Source organism: Onychostruthus taczanowskii, unplaced genomic scaffold (genome assembly GCF_017590055.1).
Source record: "Onychostruthus taczanowskii isolate IOZ18803 unplaced genomic scaffold, ASM1759005v1 scaffold6, whole genome shotgun sequence".
Classification (NCBI taxonomy): domain Eukaryota; kingdom Metazoa; phylum Chordata; class Aves; order Passeriformes; family Passeridae; genus Onychostruthus; species Onychostruthus taczanowskii.
The window spans coordinates 17,985,422-18,003,982 of record NW_024503679.1 but is presented as its reverse complement, the minus strand read 5'-3'; the positions used below and the strand labels follow the sequence as shown (position 1 = coordinate 18,003,982).

The following is an 18,561-nucleotide window of genomic DNA, read 5'->3' as shown; positions in this document are numbered from 1 at the left end:
CGAGGGGCTCACCAGATCCCGGGCCTCAAAGAAATAGATGTGCAGAACTGATTTACCCCATCAGCCCGGCTCATGTTTTAATCAACAAATCCCAGTTGCAAAGGGCAGCTGTGAATGATTTTCAGATGCAAACTGATCGTTCCTTCCTGCTGCCAGTGCCTGGACCATCTCCAATTAGCTGAAAACGTTCGGAATTCCCCACGGGGAGGAGAAAATGTGAAACCCACCTGTTTCCTTCAGTAACTGTTTAATTTAACACACTCGGTGAGCTGTGGCCCAACAGAAGGGTTGTCCCTTTGCAATCCTGGGAGGGTGACGGGGTGTGGGACAGATGGTGCTGGGGACAAGGAAACCAGGACTGGACACAGGTTCTTGGACCATAAAAACTTTACACCACCTTGGAACGGAATAAAGCACAAATGGTGAGGTCATGGCTTGTGTTTTGCATACAAATCACACACAGGAATTTGGGCTGAGTGCTGCCCAGGGAGCTGCACCTGGAGCTCTGCAGCCCGGGATGGGCTCCAGCCTGACCCTGCCCATGCAGGGAGGATTGCCCTTCAAGGTCCCCCAGGTTTTGGGCACCCTCCACAGCCTGAAGAGTAATAGGGAAAGGAATTCCTACCTAAATGCTCCTGCCCTCCTCCAGAGACCGAGGTGGCAGGAATCCCTCCCTGAGAGAGGGAGGGATTTGTTCCCACACCGCTCTGGGAGCAGGCAGTAGGGGCTGTGCCTCAGAGTAAATTGGATATTCTAGTTAAAAATCAGCTAACCTTAACAGAGGAGAATCTAGATAAGCAGGGGAAAAAGGGTTCAGCCTGTAAGGCCGCAGAAAAAAAACACCTTAACCAAGCATTACACTGCTACACTTAGAGAAATCCAGGGACTGAGCACCTGGCTGCCCACGAGGGAGGGGATGTGCCACTCTCCTGCCCAAATGCATGCAAGGGAATGCCCTGGTGGACTCCAAACCTCGGTGTCCCCAGTGATGCCCTCTGCTCCAGAGGGACACAAAAATGGCTTTGGCAGAGGAAGCCAGCAATGGGGAGACAGAGCCCTGCACAGCCCCAGCTGAAGCTGAAACTTTATTCCTCTGCCCTGCCTCCACTTCTTAAATTAAATCTATTTAGCTTCAGTGCGTAAACATTTTAATGAAAATTACAGGAGTGGGTTGCCAGCTTCAAGTCCTTAAAGGCAAAAAAAAAAAAAAATCCTACCCCAAAGGGTCGGCAGAGCCGGTGGAATGCTGGATGCTCACCTCAGAGATATAAAAATAACAATAAAAATCAAGGTTCGTGCTGGCCAGCCAACACCTTCGAGAGGCTGCAAATGTCAAATGATAGCACCATACGCATTTCAGAGAGGTCTTCCCCGAATTATTGCTGCTTTCATTCCCCCTCCCTCTGCCTCCTGCAGGGTGCCCCGGCAGCATCCCCCGGGGTGTCGGTGGGAGCAGCGGGACCCCCCGGCCCGGCCGTGCTGTGAGCACCGTGTGAGAGTAGCACGAGTTACCGAGCCCGGCAGGGCCGGCAGCGGGGGGACAGCGCTGCCACCCGGGGGTCCTGGCAGCAGGGGGACAGCGCTGTCACCCGGGTCCGGCAGCGGGGGGACAGCGCTGTCACCCACGGGTCGTGCAGCCTGGGGACAGCGCTGTCACCCGGGTCCGGCAGCCTGGACAGGCTGTCACCCGGGGTCCCGGCAGCCTGGGGACAGTGCTGTCACCCACGGGTCGTGCAGCCTGGGGACAGCGCTGTCACCCGGGTCCGGCAGCCTGGACAGGCTGTCACCCGGGGTCCCGGCAGCCTGGGGACAGTGCTGTCACCCACGGGTCGTGCAGCCTGGGGACAGCGCTGTCACCCGGGGGTCCGGCAGCCTGGACAGGCTGTCACCCGGGTCCGGCAGCCTGGGGACAGCGCTGTCACCCGGGTCCCGGCAGCCTGGACAGGCTGTCACCTGCGGGCCAGGCGCTGGTGGCCGCGGGCGGGCAGCTGGCCGGGCTGGCGGCAGCTCCGGCAGCACTGGGCTCGCACGGTGGGCAGCGGGCACCGGCCCAGCAGCCGCAGCGTCTGGCAGAAGGCGAAGGTCAGGCGGTCGCGCTCGCAGGGGACACCTGGAGGGGAAGCAGGAGCACAGGAGTGTCACAGACGTGTTTATGGAAAATCCTTTCGGCAGGATCTTTTCTCCTGAGAAGCTTCAGCCTCTCCATGTTTTGCTTCTTTGGAGAATTGTTTACCCAGCGTGTGAAATTGTTTTGAGTTGATGACCAATGACAGCCACCTGTGTCGAGGCTGTGAGCAGTCACAAGATTTTGTTATTCATTCCTTCCTTTCCTTTCTAGCTGGATCCTCTCTATTCTTTTTAGTATAGTTTTAGCACGGCATTTTAATATAATATAATATCATAATAAATCAGCCTTCTGAAACAGAGTCCAGATTCTTGTCTCCTCCCTCGTGCTGGGACCCTCAAACACAACCACACAGGAGGGTGTCAGTGCCGGTGTCAGCACGGTCACCAGGTGTCCCGTGTGGAAATGAGATGCTGGTTAAGGTCCCTTCCAGCCCAAACCCATCCAGGGTTCTGTGGAAGCTGGCTGGGGACACGGACAGGGCTGCCCTGGGCAGAGCCCTCCTGCACCTGGGCACCTGGGCAGAAAGCAGAAAGCACCCCTGGGCTGCTGCCAGCAGCTCCAAAGCAGCTCCCCAGGGCACAGAGCTGAGGTGCAGGGGACAACCCCCACACAGTGTCCCCTCCTGCCAGCCCCCAGCCCCCCCAGTGCCAGCGGAAGGGCCAGAATTCCTTTTGCTCTGAATTGTTTTGGTTATTTTGAGGACCTGCATCATCTCGTTTGCTTCCTGCAGCTGTCCTGCAGCCCTCAAAACAACTCCGGGGCTGCTCTGAGGATGGGCTTTGTTTAGGGGATGGCTGCTCCACTGGCAGCCCAGGCCCACCTGGGCTCAGCCCAGCAGCACAGACCCATCCCCAAACACACACGGTTTATATGAACACAGAGCTGCTTTGTTTGAATTTTTGATTTCCTCTCTCTATCTCGGAGCAAGGCACGACTCGCTGAGCCTGCAGCTTCTCACCCAGTGGTGTCACTTAAATTACACCAACTCAAAACCGAGCCTAAGCTTAAAATCTAAGATTCTGTGATTCCAGTTTTACCTCCTGTACAAGGAATGAAAATAGGTGACAGCTTTTCTCTGGACAAGGGCAGAGCTGATGCACTCTGGGGCCAACCCCCCATTGCTTCTCCCTGGGACCAGGACCACGCAGAGCAGGGACAGAAATGGGGCAGGGAAATGGGATTTTCTCTTTCTCAGGACACTTCTCTGCAGGGACAACGCCGTGACCGAGCCAGGGGAGCTGTCACTGGCCACTGCCCTCGCCCTGTCCCCTCTGGAACGAGGGCTGTGCCGAGGGAACGCTGCTGCCCCGTTCCCAGGGGAGAGCCGGAGCGAGGGATGCGGCGGATGCAGAGCAGAGACTTCTCCCTGGTTTGGGATTTCAGCCACAGCCCCCTCCCCCAGCCCAGCAGCGAGGAGCTCACTACACTGCTCCAAAACTTATTTTCTCTTTCAGCTGAGGTGTTTCCTCCCTGCCTCCCCAGCTGCAGCTCTTTGTGCCCGGCCGGGGTGTCCCTGTGCCCCCAAAAAGCAATTTATCCCTGCACTGCTGGATCCACAGTGCTGACAGAGCGGGATGGAGGGATCCCAGCTTCACACCACACCTCAGCCTGCCTGCTGGGACACCAGCAGTGGGTTTTCCCTGCTGGGTGAGCAGAGCAGATGAGGAATCCCTGCCCAGCCCAGGCCAGGAGTGCAGCACATCCCAGACCTGCTGTGGGAGCACCAGAGCCACTGGAACAAGGGAAGTGCTTGTGGGTGCTGTGCTCCACGGGGCTGCCAGGATAATAATTCCCTGGGAGCATCCCTGCACAAGGCAGCCCCTGAAGCCCAGCCCTGCTGCACTGGGACGCTGGAGCACAGGAACACAGGCACTGCTGCAGGACAGGGGTGGCTCAGCAGGGCTCCTGAAGCACCTCAGGGCTGTCCCATGACAGTGGCAATCGGCCTGGATGCCCACGGAGGGCTGGGAATGTCCTGGGCCCTGCTGGGGGATGCCCAACCCCTCAGGACATCCAGCACTCGCAGCTTCCTAGAGAGTTGTTTATGGATCACAACCAAGCTGCCTCCTGCCTTCCTTGGAAAGAGCTGGGAGCTGCTCTCCAGTGATGGAGTGATGGTTCAGCCCCTTCCTGCTCCCTGCACCATGGCCAGCACCCCGAGCCCACCCTGCCAGGGGTCACAGCTCCCTGAACACCCCCCCAGCCACACAGCACGGGAGCACTGTGCACAACTGCAGGGATGGGATGGGCAACAGAGGCACCACCCTTGGCTGCAGGCTCTGCTGACCTTACAGGAGACCCCAGGGCTCCAAAGCCAAGTGACCTCATGGATCATAACACATCCAGCCTGGAAGGGACCCACAGGGATGATCCAGCCCGAGTCCTGGCCCCGCACAGGACACCCCCACAATCCCACCCCACGCCTGAGAGCGTTCCCAACGCTCCCTGAACTCAGGGAAGCCAGTGGGAGTCGTTGAGGGCTTCAGTTCCCATCACTTTCCCAGATCCTGCTGCAGTCTCAGGGTGGATGCATGCGGGGTCAGGATCAGGTCTGAAAATCTTGGCTGAGCTTGTGATTCCTCCCTGGAATTCGGTCTTGGGCAAGGGAAGCTGTAATAAGCACTTAATTTGTCAGCTCTTCAGAGAGGGACCTACAAACCCACCCAATTTTCATTGAATGCTGTTACTGCTATTTCTTTCTATTAACAATTTTTTATATAATCCTCGCACTTCATTTGGAAACACGTTCCATAAGTCCGTGCCAAATTTTAGGCTAAAGAAATAGCTTAAAGCAGGGCTTTAAAAATCCAGGCTAAGTCAGCACATTGGAGACTGAAAACCCCCACTTTTTTTTGGGCTGTTTTTTTAGGTCGGTGTGGAAGTCGCTTTAAATTTCATTTAAGCTTCTGCCAGCCAGACCTAAGCTTTTACTTTTATTCCTGGGAAAAACAAACTTCCTGGAACACGTTTTGTAAAAACAAGGAAAGGTTGAGCTTGGAGCTGAGCTAGCAAATCCAGGGAATTAGGCTGCTGACCTCTGGCCCTCGGGATGCTCTCGGAGCTGAATTTAACAAATAAATTATCCCAGAGTCCTGCTCTGGGGCTGAGGTGCCTCCTGTGGTGTCTGGTCAGCATGAGGGGATGGAGGGGATGGGATGGAGGGGATGGAGGGATGGAGGGGATGGAGGGAGGGGATGGATGGGATGGAGTGGGTCATCCCCACTGACACAGCCACAGCTGGGAAAACTGGGAGAAACCCCCAAACCCCACAGTTTTCAGGTGTCAGCCCTGCTGCAGGCAACATCTTTCCCCTACTTTTTATCAAAGCAGGGAGTCCTTTCTGGAGCATCCCTTTCCCACTGACTCCTGCTGTTAATTAGCAGTTAATTAATTGCTCTCCATGCCTCACTCAGCAGCACCTCCTGGCCCCACCACTTGGATAGGAACTTACACGCTCAAATGACAGAGAAAATTGGGATTTGCTGCAATTGTTTCCCACATGGATCCCTTGTGGGCGAACTCTGCGACTTGCAGAACCAGGAACAATTTCATTTCCCTGCTCAGAGCGAGCAGGAGCACCACGTTTAATTGCCAATTAATGGAAATACAGGCAGCCCTGGACAAGGAGCCAGCAAACAGGAGAGTGGGACAGTGATGGGACTGACCCCGTGTGAGCACAGCCTTCACTCCTTGGCCCCCAGGCACTGCTGCTCCCAGGACAGGGGCTGGGCTCCCCCCTGCTCCCAGAGGAGCTGCACCACTGGATACACACTTGTCCTTCAGCCAGTGGAGCCTGCACCTCATCCCTTTGGAATTTCAAGCTGAGACACCTGTGGAACAGCTGTGTTTGCTGCTGGAGCCAAGAACTGGCCCCATCACCTGCCTGGGGCAGATTTGGGGAGCTCAGAGACCTCCCTGGTATCAGATCTGGAGAAACAGGCACGAGGGAACTGATTCATTCCATGGCACGACCCTGATGAGCACCTGGGGCTGCCCTGCTCTGTCCTGGGCAGGGATGTGTCACCACCACCACCAGGATCTGCCGTGTCCAGCACGGCCACCACCCTGCAGTGGCCAGCCGAGTGACCAGCTCCATTCACCCCCTGATTCCTCCTCCAGTACACAGCAATTCCCACTTTTCTGGTTTAAATCTGTCTGATCTGCTGGATAAACTGCTGCAGGCTTCTCCAGGCCCCCACGCTGACCTGGTGAGGCTCAGCTCCTTTCCATGACACCATAAAAATTCCCAGATGAATGTCCCCAGCCCCTGGAGCATCCCAGGGAGGCACTGGGTGCCCACGGCTCTGAAGCTCCCAGGAGCCATCTAAGGACACCCTCACAGCTGGCTGCAGCTGTAAGGCAACAGCCACATTCAAAAATAACCTTGGTGGAATCTTCAATTAATTTATAAGCTGGCAACAGCTCAGGACTCTGGTTCTAATTAATCCCGACCTCCTTTAATTGAGGAGCCGACTGCTGTGAGATGTTTGTGCTTCATCTCTTCCATCTCTGCTCCAAATCCATCTGATTACGGTTTGAACATTTAAACCCTGCTGGGGTTATTGGCACTCTTGTGTCCAGTGAGGACATGACCACTCACAGAGCCAGCCTGGTTCTGCTGGTACAGGAGCACCTCGTGCCCGAGGAGGGAGAGGCTCCTGTGCTCCTCACAAAAACATGGATCGCTCCAGCCTGAGCCCATCTTGTGCAGAAAAGATCCCCTAAAGCACAGGAAAGGGCTGGAGTTACATTTATGTCTTTCTGGGAGCCTTTGCCTGTGCATTTACACATCTGGGATTTCCTGCCATGTGAAAGTTTTGTTCCCCTTCATGCTTTGGCTGGAAACGTTTGTATTTCCAAGAGGCGTTTCCTGCCCTGGGCTGCAGCCAGAGCATTTATGTCATTTTTGATCCAGGATTTTACCATTTATTTGTGTGCTTCCTACACATCTCAGTGGTTATTCTGGTCCAGCCTTGGCTCCACAGCTCTCATCACCAAGCCTGGCACGGAAATTTTCCCCTGACCAAAACAAACGGAACCGCACGTCGTGTCTTGAGCAGGGCTGACTCATCATTTCCTAAATGCCCCATGGCCCTGCAAATGCTCCAAAAAAGGAGCAGATTCATGGCTGAAAACATCCTGATGGCCAACGGTGCCAGTGCCCAAATCCCAGCTAACCACAGCCAACGCTCTGCCTGCTCTGGAACTCTGGAATTGGCGTTGGAAGGAGCACGCTGGGCACAGGATGAACACAAAGGGCTGGGAGGCTGGAATGGCTGTCCAGGCTGCAGAGGGGACCCCAGGGATGTGTGGAGCAGCCATGCATCCAGCTCCTCCACCCCAGGCACCAGCTACTGCTGCCCCCCTGCCCCATCTCTCGGCCCTCCCTTTGGCCAGCAAACCTCCTGGAGGTCCAACAATACCTTCTGGGCAGCCAAAGAGCTTTTCTTTTGCACAGACACATTAAAGAGATAAAGCTGGTAAGTGACTGACACCACTGACATCTAATCCCTCATTATACTGCTTTTCTGAAAGTGCTGTTAGCCCTTGCAGTGCCCAGATTTCTGCCTCCCAGGGAACAGCCTGGTGCTTGGGATCTATCTCTGTGAGTGGAAGAGGGAGAAGAAGCCAAGTGAGTGCCCGTGGTGTGGCCAAGCACTGTGGCTGCAGCTGGGGCAGGCAAGTGACAAACAGGTCGACATGGGGCTGGCTCCCTGGAGCACCTGCTCAGACACACCTGAAGAAGCTCCTTTATTCCATCTTCTGGTGCTGGGCCCAGCTTGTGTCACAAGTCTTGTGTTCTGGGATTTTACCAGCTTCCTGAGTGCTCCATCAATGGGTATTCCCCTGTGCCTTCCTTTTCCTGAATGCCCTGTTGCCTCTGGACGGGGTCCCTTGACCCCACGGGGTTCCTCGGGTGTCCCTGTGCTGGGTGACACTGCTGACCCCAACAATCCCATCCCAGCTCACATCCCTGCCAGCAAAACCCTGCTTGGCGCCTTGAGGGACGGATGCTCCGGACATTTACAGACAGTTACAACATTCCCACTTACTCATCCATCAGCCAGGTCAGCCTCACACACAAGCCACGTCTGAACCTCTCTCCCCATCTCCCCCAGAGCTCCCACCCCGTCCTCCAGCCTGGCTCTGCCTGCCGCTCACCCGGCTCGGAGCTGTCGCACTCCTGGGGGTTGCACTTCTGGGTGCTCTCCGGCCACGGCTCGTGGTCACACAGGCTGCTGTCCTCCTCGGCCACCCCCGTCCTGGTGTCCATGCACTTCACCTGGCGCCGCTGGATGCCCCCTCCGCAGGGAGCCGAGCACTGCGGGGACGCGGGGCTCAGCCTGGGGACAGCCCCAGGGCCACGCCGGGCGCAGGGCGGGGGTCCCCGCGCCCTGCGGTCCCCGCGGAGGGGAGCAGCCCTGCTCACCTGTCCCCAGGAGCCCACCACCCAGGTGGTGCAGGGCTGGCTGTTGCAGGGCCGGGTGCTGTTGGGCCTCAGGCTCTCCTCGCAGCGCCCCGGCTCGGGGCACGTCACCAGGCGGGCCTGCTCCCCGCCGCCACACGGCTCCGAGCACTGCGGGGCAAACAGGGCGCTGAGGGCTCGGCCCTGCACACAGCTGGGCCGCCAGGAGCCTCCAGGGACAGCTCAGAGCCTGCCAGGGCAGGAGGGGCTCCAGGAGAGACGGAGAGGGACCGGGGACGAGGGATGGAGGGACAGGGCACAGGGAACGGCTGCCACTGCCAGAGGGCAGGGATGGCTGGGGTACTGGGCAGGAATTGTTCCCTGGCAGGGTGATGAGGAAGTGGTATGGAATTCCCAGCTGTGGCTGCCCCCGGATCCCTGGCAGCGTCCCAGGCCAGGGTTGGAGCAGCTGGGACAGCAGGGGTGGGCTGCCCTGGCAGGGGTGGGCTGAGCGGTGCCCAGGCCAGCCGTACCTCTCTCCAGGAGGACGTGTACCAGTCCAGGCACGGGGCACTGTGGCACGGCAGCTGCGCCGGGGGCTGCGCCAGCCCGGCCTGGCAGTGGAAGGGCCGCAGCAGCCGCTGGTCCCTGGTGTCAACGCAGTGAACGTCCCGCACCTTCGTGCCGCCGCCGCAGCTCCTGGAGCACTGGGGAGGGACATGGAGCCATGGTGGGGAGGGACACACAGCCATGATGGGGCCACCGTGGGGAGGGACACACAGCCATGGTGGGGAGGGACATGGAGCCATGGTGGGGAGGGACATGGAGCCACGGTGGGGGGGGACACACAGTCGTGGTGGGGAGGGACACGGAGCCACGGTGGGGAGGGACACACAGCCACGGTGGGGAGGGACATGGAGCCATGGTGGGGAGGGACATGGAGCCACGGTGGGGGGGGACACACAGTCGTGGTGGGGAGGGACACGGAGCCACGGTGGGGAGGGACACACAGCCACGGTGGGGAGGGACATGGAGCCATGGTGGGGAGGGACATGGAGCCACGGTGGGGGGGGACACACAGTCGTGGTGGGGAGGGACACGGAGCCACGGTGGGGAGGGACACACAGCCACGGTGGGGAGGGACATGGAGCCATGGTGGGGAGGGACATGGAGCCACGGTGGGGGGGGACACACAGTCGTGGTGGGGAGGGACACGGAGCCACGGTGGGGAGGGACACACAGCCACGGTGGGGAGGGACATGGAGCCATGGTGGGGAGGGACATGGAGCCACGGTGGGGGGGGACACACAGTCGTGGTGGGGAGGGACACGGAGCCACGGTGGGGAGGGACACACAGCCACGGTGGGGAGGGACATGGAGCCATGGTGGGGAGGGACATGGAGCCACGGTGGGGGGGGACACACAGTCGTGGTGGGGAGGGACACGGAGCCACGGTGGGGAGGGACACACAGCCACGGTGGGGAGGGACATGGAGCCATGGTGGGGAGGGACATGGAGCCACGGTGGGGGGGGACACACAGTCGTGGTGGGGAGGGACACGGAGCCACGGTGGGGAGGGACACACAGCCACGGTGGGGAGGGACATGGAGCCATGGTGGGGAGGGACATGGAGCCACGGTGGGGGGGGACACACAGTCGTGGTGGGGAGGGACACGGAGCCACGGTGGGGAGGGACACACAGCCACGGTGGGGAGGGACATGGAGCCATGGTGGGGAGGGACATGGAGCCACGGTGGGGGGGGACACACAGTCGTGGTGGGGAGGGACACGGAGCCACGGTGGGGAGGGACACACAGCCACGGTGGGGAGGGACATGGAGCCATGGTGGGGAGGGACATGGAGCCACGGTGGGGGGGGACACACAGTCGTGGTGGGGAGGGACACGGAGCCACGGTGGGGAGGGACACACAGCCACGGTGGGGAGGGACATGGAGCCATGGTGGGGAGGGACATGGAGCCACGGTGGGGGGGGACACACAGTCGTGGTGGGGAGGGACACGGAGCCATGGTGGGGAGGGACACACAGCCACGATATGGGGAGGGACACACAGCCATGGTGGGGAGGGACACACAGCCATGGTGGGGAGTGACACACAGCCATGGTGGGGAGGGACACACAGCCATGGTGAACAGGGACACACAGCCACGATATGGGGAGGGACACACAGCCACGACATGGGGAAGGACACAGCAGCACTTGGGTTGGGGTTGAGGTGACACTTGACCTCCTTCCCCCCGTTGCTCTAGGCCAAGCCAGAGCACAGCCTGTGCCCCCATCTGTCACTAGCACCCCTCTGAAACCAGCTGGCTCCCAGCTGGAACATGAACAGTCTTTATGCCTCTAAGAACTGATGATTCCAGGGAACAGCACCCACCCAGAGCAAGGAGGGCTGCTCCCCACCACCAACCCTACCGAGTTCACCCAACCCAACTGCAAACAGCCCCTGGCAGGGCACAGTGGCCAGAATGTGACAAATCATAGAACCACAGAATGGCTTGCAATGGACCTTAAAGACCACCTTGTTCCAAGGCCTGCCATGGGATGACACCTGCTAGACCAGGCTGTCCAGCCCCACCCAACCTGGCCTTTCACCAAATCACTTGGTTTAGCTTTTACCAATTCCTGACTTTATCACCAGCCCAGGAAAAACGAAAACACTGTGGCATGAGTAGTTTAAACCCTGTGGCAAGCACAAACCTTTACCTATGTGTCACACAGGGTTAGAGCCCTCCCTGAGAGCAGTGTGACCCCACACCTCGCCCCGCGGGTTTTGGGGACCCTCTCTCCCCACGGAGCCCGTACCTTGCTCCAGTTGCCCACACGCCAGGCCGAGCAGGGTCTCAGGGAGCACCTCCGGGCGGGGACGGGCCTGTCGGCCGCGGGACAGCCGCCGTCACTGCCGCTGCTGCAGCGCACCGGCCGCCACACCGCGCCCAGGCCGCACGTGGCCGAGCACTGCAACACAGGGAACGCTGCTGGGTACCCCAGAAATACACAGTTCTGCAGCACAGGGAATGCTGGGTACCCCAAAAATAAACAGTTCTACAGCACAGGGAACGCTGCTGGGTACCCCAGAAATACACAGTTCTGCAGCACAGGGAATGCTGCTGGGTACCCCAGAAATACACAGTTCTGCAGCACAGGGAATGCTGTGTACCCCAAACACCCAGCTCTGCAGCACAGGGAATGCTGCTGTGTACCCCAAACACCCCGCTCTGCAGCACAGGGAATGCTGTGTACCCCAAAAACACCCAGCTCTGCAGCACAGGGAACGCTGTTGGGTACCCCATACTGGCCCTTGGGGCTTACCACGTACCTCACTCCAGTTCCCGACCTCCCAGCTGGGCTTGGCAGTGGCTGCTGCGGGGAGCAACGGTGGGAGCAGAGCCTCCTCCTCCTCCTCCTCCTCCTCCTCCAGCCCCTTCTCCCAGAGCAGGGGGGACAAAGGCATGGGCTGGGACAGCCCCTGCCCCCCATCACTGGAGGCAGGGGTCCCTGGGGGTGCCCACGGTGAGGGGTCCCTCGCTGGTGTCCCTGGGGGTGCCCACGGTGAGGGGTCCCTCGCTGGTGTCCCTGGGGGTGCCCACGGTGAGGGGTCCCTCGCTGGTGTCCCTGGGGGTGCCCACGGTGAGGGGTCCCTCGCTGGTGTCCCTGGGGGTGCCCACGGTGAGGGGTCCCTCGTCGGTGTCCCTGGGGGTGCCCATGGTGAGGGGTCCCTCGGTGCAGGGACGCTGAGCGGGGTCCCATGGGAGGTCAGCTCGGTGTGGGGTGATGCTGGATCCGGGTGCTGGGACACCCCCTGTGTCCCCCATGCCAGGGGGGACCTTGCTGTGTGGGCAGGTGGGCCATGAGCTGGGGCTGTGGGCATGGCTGTGCCCAGGGCACCCTGCTGGCTGAGGCCGCTGGAGGTGAGCTGGGGGGCTGGCCCGGGTATGGCAGGGGACAAGGACACTGGAGGGGCTGTTGTGGTCACCGGAGGGGTTGAGGTGGGGGCTGTGGGGGTGTGGAGCTCTGGCTGGTGCCCTCCCTGTCCCATGGGAGCCCCACCAGCACCAGCAGGAGGGGGACTCACGGCAGGGTGGGGGCTGCCAGCCCTCCCTGCCACCCCCCAGCCCGGGGCCTGCAGGGTGGGCAAGGCAAGATGTGCCCTCTCCATGCCATGGGATTGCCCTCCTGCCCGCGGGTCCAGCATCCCCTCTGGCATCCCTGCCCGGCCGTGCTGCTCGGTGGGCTGTGGGGCTGCACCATGGATGTCACTGGTGGTGGCCAGAGCCACTTCCCCGGAGTCCCCGTGGCCTCTCCCTGCAGACCAGGCTGGGCCGTGCCCCCGTGTGCTCACACGGCCCTCGCTGTCCCATCCTGCTGGCCCGAGGGACACGTCCACCCCGGCAGTGCCCCAGCCCACACCAGCGGGGTGGGGACCCCCGGGAGCAGGGACACCCTGCCCAAGGCTGCTCCTGCTGGGCACAGCTCCGTGGGGCTCACCCCAGGGTGGCTGGCCGTGGTTTGCAGAGCGGTGGCTCACGGAGCTCTGGGTGGCTGGGTGGTGCTCAGAGTGGGGCACAGGCACCGTACCCTCCTCCTCCTCCTCCTCCTCAGCCAAAAAGCCAGGGGTGGTGTAGCTGGGAGTGGCTGATCCCACATCCTCGGGGACCACGCTCAGGAGGTGCTTGGTGGCTAAATCCCCGGGCTCTGTGTGCTGCCCATCCACAGGAGCAGGAGTGAGTTCCTCCTCGGGGGCTGGCTGCTCCTGGCTCTCTGCTCCCAGCTCGGTGGTGAGCTCGGTGGGCAGCTCCCAGGGCCCCTCCGTGCCAGCAGTGCTCAGCTCTGGCTGTGGCTCCTTCTCTGTGAAGGGGTAGTAGGACAGGTCCTCGTGGAAGTTGATGAAGTTGTAATCGTAGTAAAAATCATCGACAAAGACATTTCCTTTCCTGGCTGAGAAGTCCTCCTCAGTGATGACATTGAGGTCGTTGGGCTCGGGGACGTTCGGGATCGAGGGGTTAAGTTTAGGAATGTGGTTGCTGGGGATGTAAGGGATTTCATTGAGTATCTCCCTGCTGGAGGAGCCGCTGCCAGACCAGTCGCTGTCCCATTTCTGGTGGCACTGTGGCAAGGAGCAAGCCCTCTCGGGGCTGGGTCTCTCGGCAGGGTCGCACGGGGCCCCGCTGCCGCCGCTGCTGCAGTGGACTGGGCGCCTCTGGGTCCCGTTCCCACAGCTCACCGAGCACTGCCAGGGGAAGACAGAGGGACAGGTCTGTGGGGCAAGGCCAGGAGTGGTGCCAGTGTACTCCCTGTGAGGGCTCCACGTCACTCTGCCAGCTCCCACCGCCCGCCCGGACAGTGCTGTGCCAGTCCCACCCTGCTCACCCTGGCATGCACAGCACTGCTGCCCAAATCCCCTCTGGGGCTGCCCCCGCTGCAGACCGTGCCAGAGCAGGGCTGGAGCTGTGGGGACTTTGCTCAGGGTGATCCTTGCCCTGCTTTCCAGCCAGAAACAGCTTTCCCGGGAGATGGAGGCTGGGAAGGGCAGGGGTGAGATGAGCTAATAGGCCTTTCCTGTGACCTATTGCCATGAATTGCAGCTCTTCTTCTAGAAGAGCCTTCTTTGAAGCAGGGAATAACAACATGGGTGTTGTCTGAGTAGGGAAAAAGCAAAGGTCAGGAAGGAGCTTTGCTGGGGACACACCATTCCCCATAATGGGCTCTTTGAGATGGGTCAGCACAAAAGAAACTGAGAAGCTGGAAAGGAGAGCAGCAGCATTTTCTGCTGCATTTGGGGCTGGGAGCAACCCAGGCTTGTGAAAGGTGTCCCTGCCCATGGCAGGGGGTGGAACCAGATGAGCTTTAAGGTCCCTTCCACCCCAGAGCATTCCAGGATTCCCAGGTGGCCACCAGCAGGCATTTCCAGGAGCTGGAATCAAACATCACCACACGCCAGCAACCTGAGAGGGCTGCAAGGAGCTGCTCCCTGAAGAACAACAAAGCAGTCCTCTGACTGCATCAGCCCCTTTGGAAACTGCACAGAGCTGCATGTGCAGTGCTTCGGGCTCCTCTGAGGCACTGAGCCCCAGGGTGTGTGCCACCCAAACCCCAGAGAGCCCCGTGGCAGGGCCAGGTGCCCCAGTGCCACATGGGGACACTGCTCCTGCCTGGTCCTGCAGACCACGCTGCCCCAGCCTGCTGACAGAAGGACCACGGCTCTGGAAAGCTCCCAAGCCCCTCCAACCCCCCTAATTATGGTGGAAATGGAAAAGAAAGAGGGCTCTCCCTTTAAATTAAAGGACAGAAAAATTTCAGGTCCTCAAAATCCCAAACAGATTTTCTCCAGGGCTCACAAATCCACTGGTGCCAACACCACAGAGGCCAGCTGTGAGGGCTGGGGCTGCCCTGCCCAGCACTGACCCACCTACAAGCTGTAATTTTCCCTTTAAATCGTTGCATCCATCTTTCCCAGCCCTTAATTGTGGCTTTTGGGGGCCCCTAGAAAAATATTTCCAACTCGCTCTCATCTAGCCTTCAAATCCTCTGTTCACATTTGATTCCATTTGTTCCTTAGCAACAAGCTCTGTTCCCAGGCTCTCTCCTTTCTCTCCTGATATTTGTCTTCACTCTGAACACTTTTGGCACTGCTGTTTAAATTAGGAGTTATCATTTTCTGGTTGAAACCCTCAGCCTGTGGTTAAGCTGATTCACAAAAACACAAAAATAAATCAAGGCTACACAGAGTGCCACCATTAATCACCCCAGGGAATCATTTGGCTTGGAAGGGACCTTGAAGATCATCCAGGTCCACCCCTTTCTGTGGGCAGGTGGTGGCTCCAGTTCCAGGTGGTTCCAGGCTGTTCCAAGCCATGTCCAGCTGAAAACTCCATTTCTGCCCTCTTTGTGCCAAGCACAGAGCGTGGCCCTCTCCACGTGTGAGGGAGCTGCAAAGCCAGGGCTGGGGCAGAGTTCAAGTGCCCAATGCCCCCTCCTCACCCTGAGACCCCTCCAGGCAATGGAATTCCCATCCATGGGGGCTGGGGCAGAGTTAAACTGCCCAGTGCTCCTTCCTCACCCTGAGACCCCTCCAGGCAATGGAATTCCCATCCATTGGCCCCACAGGGACACAGCCATGGATTCCTGTGAGCAGGAGCACAGCCATCGCCCTGGGGCAGGCTGAGGTGTCCGGGGACCCCTGTCCCCAGCTCCCACCCCTCTGCAAGACACGGGACACCCCCAAAGTCCCCTCTCACCTCGGACCAGTTGCCCACAGCCCACGGGGAGGGACAGGGGACCTCGGGGTGGCAGGGTGCAGTGGCATCTGGCTTGGCCAGGTGCTGGCAGTCTGCTGGCTGCAGGGCCCTCTGCTCGTCCAGCCCCACGCTCTGGATGCACAGCACCGTCCTCTTCATCAGCCCTGCCCGGCCACACGTGGCTGAGCACTTCTGCCACTCACCCACCCACCACCTGCAGGGGAAAGGGGGAAGAAAGGGGGGAGAAAGGGGGGAGAAAGGGGAAAGAAAGGGGGAAAGAAAGGGGGGAAGGAAGGGGGAAAGAAAGGGGGAAAGAAAGGGGAAAGAAAGGGGAAAGAAAGGGGAAAGAAAGGGGAAGAGTGAAAAGGGGAAGAGTGAAAAGGGGAAATGGGGAAAAGGGGAAATGTAAAGTGGAAAGGGGAAATGGAAAGGAGAAAGGGATAAAGGGGAAAGGGGAAGAGGGATATAGAAAAGGGGAAAGGGAAAGATCTCAGCCAGAGCAAGCAGCCGTGCCCCAGGACCCATCCCACTGCCCACCACGCGAGGCCATGGGGAAAGGAGGATCCCAAAAGTGTCAGCCCAAGGTCTGGGAGCTCGGACAGAGGGTCAGGGATGGGACAGCCCCCGAGCTGTGCCGGGGTTGTGCGCACAGAGGCAGAGAGGAGCATCCAGCCAGGATGGGACCGCCTGCGAGGCTCTGCCCGCGGACAGGCAATGCCTGTCAGGTCAGACAAGCCCAAGGACGCTGCCATGGACCCACCCGGGGCCGGGGACCCATCCCCAGGGCGAGGGAGGGGGAGCAGGCGGGTGGCACCTGGCCGGGCAGGGCTCCTCGCTGCAGGGGCGCTGCTGGTCGTCGGGGCGCGTGAGCGCGTCGCAGAACCGCTCCTCCACCAGGCCCGCCAGCCTCTCCACGCAGTGCACGACCTGCCGCTGCACCCCTGCGGGTGGGTGGGCGCTGAGGGCACCCCCAGGCACCCCCCGGGCACCCCCCGGGCACTCACAGGTGCCCCGGGGGCGATGGCACCACACGGGCGCCAGCACGGCTTTGGAAAGCCAACCCGACCACCCAGCAGGGCACGGGAGGCTCTCGGTGAGCCAGGAGAGTGGGGAGAAAATGAAAGCACCATTTGAAGCTGCACGTTCGTCGGTGCTGAGGCTGAGATGCCCTGGCAGAGCCCCTGGCACCAGGGCAGGGTGGCAGCTGGAGCCGTGCAGGCAGCACTGCCCGCAGCACACCCAGCCACCGAGTGCACTGCGAGTTCTGGGGCTGCCAAGGGGCACAACCTGGCTCTTGTGGCAGCCCAGCTCAGGACAAAGCACTGCCCAAAGCCTCGTGTCCCCAGTCTGCTCCCAGGGGATTTTATGTGACCTCATCACACTGCCTCGCTCCGGCTTCTGTCCCCGTTCTGTAACACGTACTTGACCTGTGACATGGAGAGCTGTCACCAAAGCTCAGCTGAGACTGACAGAACCCTGCTGAACCGCTGAGCTGGGCTCTGCCTCAAGCACTTGGGAGCTTACAGGGCCTTGGGACTCAGCAGAGGCTCACTGTGAGCTCTCCCAAACCCACATCTCATCTCACATCATCACTCAGTGCAGGAAGAGGGGCTCAGCCCTCCTCCAGCTGCTCACCCTCACCCGACTCCTGCCTGATTCACTCCTCTACTTCCCTTCTGTTCTGGAAGCCAAGCACTCGAATCATACAAAGAAAAGCTGGTTTTAAACAAAGCCCATGTCCTGGCACTCTGTGCTACCTAGAAAGCACAAGTGTCCTTGAATTCCCCTTTTTTCCAGTGCCAGCTGCTCTCGAGGAAGTGCTTGCTGCTCCCAGTCTCTCCTGGCAGACTTCCAGAAATGTTCCTCTGCACCAGCTGCCCCAAAAGCTGCCCTGGGGACCCTGGGACACCCAGCCAGTGGTGCAGGGGGGCAGGATGGGGGAAGCAAACATCCGCACAAGGACACTGTGGGACCCCAGCTCTCTGTAAAACCCTGCATATCCTCCCCCCGAGGAGAGGCCCAGGCAGGCAGGAGACCAGCCCTTCCACCCTCCCTGATTTCTCTAAAGCTCTTTTGTCTCCATCCCGTGCCGGGTAACAGGACACCGAGGCGGGAGCTGATAAAGCCCTGGGGTTCCCGCTGAGCACCACGGGCGTGACCTCAGCAGATGTCCCTTTCTTCTGCCCCTAGGACCTCCTGAAACCCAAGACCCAGGAATTTCAACGGCTCCCCAGGGATGCTCCGCTGCTCAGAGCGGGTGTGGGTGTCCCGGGACTGCACTCACCTGTCCCACAGGTGGCCGTGCAGGTGGTCCAGGAGCCAAAGCGCCACAGGAACTCGGGCTGCTCGATCTCGTTCTCGCTGTCGGCCGGGCGCTGGATCGTGTACTGGTACCTCACCCCGGGGTTGGTCTCCTGGAACAGCAGCTGGGGGACACAGGGGACAGGCTGAACAGCAGCTGGGGGACACAGGGGACAGGCAGGGTGTGAACAGCAGCTGGGGGACACAGGGGACAGGCTGAACAGCAGCTGGGGGACACAGGGGACAGGCAGGGGGTGGTCGGGCAGGGCAGTGGGGGTGGCACTGCACCAGGGGCCTCTCAGGGTGAAGGAGCTGCCCAGCAGGGCCAGGAGGACGTGGCCCTGTGTCCAGCTCCCCAGCAGAGCTGGATGGGACCTGCAGTAACTCGGTTTGGGGAAGGTGTCCCTGCCCATGGGTGGAATTTCCTACACTGCCTCCCACTCCAGAGGGGCTCCTGCTGCTCCTGTGG

General features: G+C 60.1%; 1 protein-coding gene across 1 annotated transcript in view; it reads right to left on the bottom strand.

Annotated features, from left to right (window-relative positions):
* Positions 1-1,864: 1,864 nt before the first annotated feature.
* The window catches only part of ADAMTS7 (ADAM metallopeptidase with thrombospondin type 1 motif 7), a 33,669-nt gene continuing 16,972 nt past the window's right edge, over positions 1,865-18,561 (bottom strand). Inside the window, exons 17-26 of the mRNA XM_041418465.1 lie at positions 18,076-18,217; positions 16,606-16,732; positions 15,792-16,005; positions 12,287-13,783; positions 11,873-11,953; positions 11,359-11,511; positions 9,068-9,241; positions 8,559-8,705; positions 8,291-8,450; positions 1,865-2,110 (exon numbers count right to left, since the gene is read on the bottom strand). Coding sequence (XP_041274399.1) covers positions 1,950-2,110; positions 8,291-8,450; positions 8,559-8,705; positions 9,068-9,241; positions 11,359-11,511; positions 11,873-11,953; positions 12,287-13,783; positions 15,792-16,005; positions 16,606-16,732; positions 18,076-18,217 — 2,856 coding nt within the window. The 3' untranslated portion in view covers positions 1,865-1,949. The remainder of the gene's footprint in view (positions 2,111-8,290; positions 8,451-8,558; positions 8,706-9,067; positions 9,242-11,358; positions 11,512-11,872; positions 11,954-12,286; positions 13,784-15,791; positions 16,006-16,605; positions 16,733-18,075; positions 18,218-18,561) is intronic.